Genomic DNA, 3,767 nt, shown 5'->3' on the forward strand with positions numbered 1-3,767 from the left:
CATGTGGGTTATCGTAATTTGAATTATAACTATAATTTGGATGAGAATAACCTTAATAATGTTATAAAGTAAAGGGATCTTGGTGTAATAGTTGATCAGTCTCTAAAGCCATCCAAGCAGTTTGCTGTTGCTATTGGTAAGGCAAATAGGATTTTAAGTTGTATTTACAGAAATATTGAATATGTCTAAAGAGGTTATACTTTCATTGTACAGGTCACTGGTAAGGCCACATTTGGAATATTGTGTTCAGTCTTGGGCTTCTTACCTTACAAAAGACATTGAATTGTTAGAAAGGGTTACTAGAATGGTGCCTGGGATGGAGGGGTTGTCATACGAGGAGATCCTGAAATCTCTCAAATAGTTTTTTTCTTGAAAAAAGAAGAGTTAGGGGGGATCTGATTGAGGTGTTTAAGATTGTAAAGGGAATTGATAGTGCTGATGCATCACCTTTTTTCATATTTAACAGCGACAATAGTAGGACTAGGGGACACAAATATAAATTTTGGCAGACAGCTAAGACAGTTTCATTTTTCTAACAGGATGTTTGTCCTTTGGAATGGGTTGACTTCAGATGTATTAGTTGTAGTTAAGTACAGTAAATTTAAGTGAGTTTAAGAAAAAGCTTGAAAAGTATATGAACGATAAGGGATGGCTTTAAGATTATTTTAACTTAGTTTAGAGGATGGAACAGCTGAGATGGACCAATAGGTCCCATGTTGTCCCAAAACATTATGTTATGTTGTCAACAAAATCTCACATACCACACAGCTGAAGTATACATAATAAAAAACATCCAACCTGTATACGTTAAGATAGAATGAATGAGGTAAAGTTCCACAGTAACTGTATATGATCTGGTCAGTTAATAGAAACTTACAGTATGTGTGAATAAAGACATTATATTTGTCTGCTTATGTTTCTTGTTTTCTCATAATGTTTGTAATTATTTTCTACACTTTTATGATAATTGATACTTTACTGGTGGATGTTAGTGTATCTATAAACCATAGAGGAAGTTATACATTGTATGATACTTGAATATGATTTAGTGAAGCATGATTTATATTCAGACTTGTTATAGACAAATCTACATTATTTATACTTCTACCAACAGGAGAAGCTGGTTCCTTACAAGAAAGATCTTTACATACCATTTTGAACTCTGATTTAGTAAAAGAGGAACAAGAAGAGAAGTATGAAGCAACAGAAAAAACTGAGGTAATTTGTAGTCTAAAGATTTTATAGTTTTATTATTGAAGTGATTGTATAGCTGTAATGATGTCTTTTGGGGTTTAATTTGACTAGAACTGAATCATTGTTCAGATGTTTATAGTCAGAGTACTAAGAAATTCAGTACAAGTTTAGTAAACTGTTCTCTACTGCTGTTTTACTGTTATTGTATCATTAATGATAGAAGTCCGCAGACATTACTATTCTTATTGTAACATTAATGGCAGCTGTCTACAGATATTACACTCTTGATATTGTATCATTACAGTTGAATTTCTACCTAAAGCTATGTGTGACAAAAATGAAACTGCCTTTCTACATATTTTTGTGCTCATTAAAAAAGATTAAAAGAGTTTTAGTTTATATTACACATAACTAACTGTGAAATGTTAGTTTTATTTCATCATATTTTACATTAGTGAACTGGAGATGATATGTATTTGTTTACTTTCGTGATAACATTAGTTATTATTTTTATTAACCTGTTGAATATGTTGTTTGGTTTTAGAACATGTGTGTCACGGTGACAAAAGAACAGTCTGATGATTTACCACAAAGTGAGGTTATTTCAAAGTTCAATGAAAGTAGTGATGATGATTTGGATAGTTCAAAATGTGATGTTATCAATGTGAAAACAGAAACTGAATTCAAGGAAGATTTACAGTATATTGAATCTAGGTTAGATAGTACATCTGGTAAGTAGAAACATCTAAAAACTGTATATTCATTAACACTGGCTTAAGAGAAATGGTTGAGTTGTTGGTAATCTTGTGGAAATGATTAAACTGTGTAATACTGTTGAGTCAGCAAGGTCACGTGACTAGTATCACACCACCTCCTTTCTAGAAATATCCTGTTCCTTCAAGAATGCCCTAGCATTTACTAGATATGTATTAGTCTTGTATATATATAAGACGGTCACAACGTGACGGGACACCAACGTATTGAGTAATTGAACTGCAGTCAGAGAGTGTGTGATTGAATTGAGTATTGTTGAAGTCGAGCACGTGAGACGTTTGTTATAGCACAACTGTTGAAATTAAGTGTATCGCAAAGTTATATTCGGAAAGAATAAACCAGTTTTATTTAAGAAAGGACTTGTGTCGCTAAAGTTTCGTCGCAATGAAGTTAAGGAAAATTAATTAACAAACGGAGACGTAACAATACTATTAATTTAAAGTGTATCAGATATTTGTATCTTGTGTTTTTATACCTCTACTTCTGAATTATTGTGTGGAATATTTTGAAGTGAAAAATAAAATGACAAAAAAAATGGAAAAAATGTCAAAATTACATTTGAAAGGAAATGGATTAATAGAACAATCACTGTTATTATAGAATGAAACAAACTTTTTAACTTAGCAGTTATTTGTCTTATCTTCATAATTCTTTATGTATACACTTTTTAAATAGTGGTTGGAATCAGTTTCTCTAGATGAGTATTTCAACATGTAAAGACAAAGTTCTGCTGTGAGTAGTAGTTGGAACCAGTTTTTCTAGATTAGTATTTTAATATGTATAAGGAATGTGCTGCTGTGAGTAGTGGTTGGAACCAGTTTTTCTAGATTAGTATTTCAATATTTATAAGGAATGTGCTGCTGTGAGTAGTGGTTGGAACCAGTTCTTGTAGATTAGAATTTCACCATGTACAGAGAATGTGCTGCTGTGAGTAGTGGTTGGGATCGGTTCTGTAGATTAATATTTCAACATGTACAAAGAATGTTCTGCGGTGAGTAGTGGTTGGAACCAGTTCTTGTAGATGGGTATTTCAACATGTGTAGACAAAGTGCTGCTGTGAGTAGTGGTTGGAACCAGTTCATGTAGATTAGTATTTTAACATGTACACAGAATGTGCTGCTGTGATTGTGTTTCTTGTATTTCATGTTTCTTACCACTCGCATCCTCTAGATTCTAGGATATTGCTGGTAATGAACCTCAAGTCTCCTAATTTTTCATGCTGAAACAAAACATTACACCATTTATAGTAAAAATAATCTGTCCTAAACTTGATAATAGAATAAGCAACATATTGATAAACAGTTTCATGTGGTAAAGGTTTTCACATATTTAAATATTTAACTTGCATATAGATCTTTTGAAGAAAAACTTTTGACATTGGCTTGGTTTCTGGGACTGAGTCACATGACCTTCTGTACTCTTTTAAAGTTGACATAAATTTAATACTTATAGCTCTATATATTGGGTACATCTTCACGAAATTTGGCAGTCTTTCAGTTAATATTACAAGTCTTTCACATACAAAAAGTCATATTTCTTAGTTAAGTACTTTGAATAAAAAAAATAAAGCTTTGTCCATGAATATAATGAGTATTTGTTAAGAGTAGCCAGTGTGCAAAGTAATTTTCATGTTAAAATTAAAAATACTTTTCGCAATCTCAAAAATCTCAAATTTCCTTTGTGTAATCCCTAGAACCTCTTAAATGCATTTCAAACGTTTTTTTTTTCACTAAATCCTTATAGTTTATATATTATTTTCTCTACCCTACTCTCAAAATGGGATCAGTCAAATCGACCAA

At 31.8% G+C, this 3,767-nt stretch overlaps 1 protein-coding gene across 4 annotated transcripts in view; it reads left to right on the plus strand.

Moving 5' to 3' along the window:
- The window catches only part of LOC106470597 (zinc finger protein 501-like), a 28,455-nt gene that overhangs the window by 17,704 nt on the left and 6,984 nt on the right, over window positions 1–3,767 (plus strand). For all 4 annotated transcript variants that reach the window (XM_022399214.1, XM_022399213.1, XM_022399216.1 and 1 more), the window contains exons 4-5: window positions 1,115–1,218; window positions 1,739–1,925. In XM_022399214.1, the coding sequence (XP_022254922.1) occupies window positions 1,115–1,218; window positions 1,739–1,925 (291 nt within the window). The remainder of the gene's footprint in view (window positions 1–1,114; window positions 1,219–1,738; window positions 1,926–3,767) is intronic.

This window comes from Limulus polyphemus, unplaced genomic scaffold, assembly GCF_000517525.1.
Source record: "Limulus polyphemus unplaced genomic scaffold, Limulus_polyphemus-2.1.2 Scaffold4107, whole genome shotgun sequence".
Classification (NCBI taxonomy): domain Eukaryota; kingdom Metazoa; phylum Arthropoda; class Merostomata; order Xiphosura; family Limulidae; genus Limulus; species Limulus polyphemus.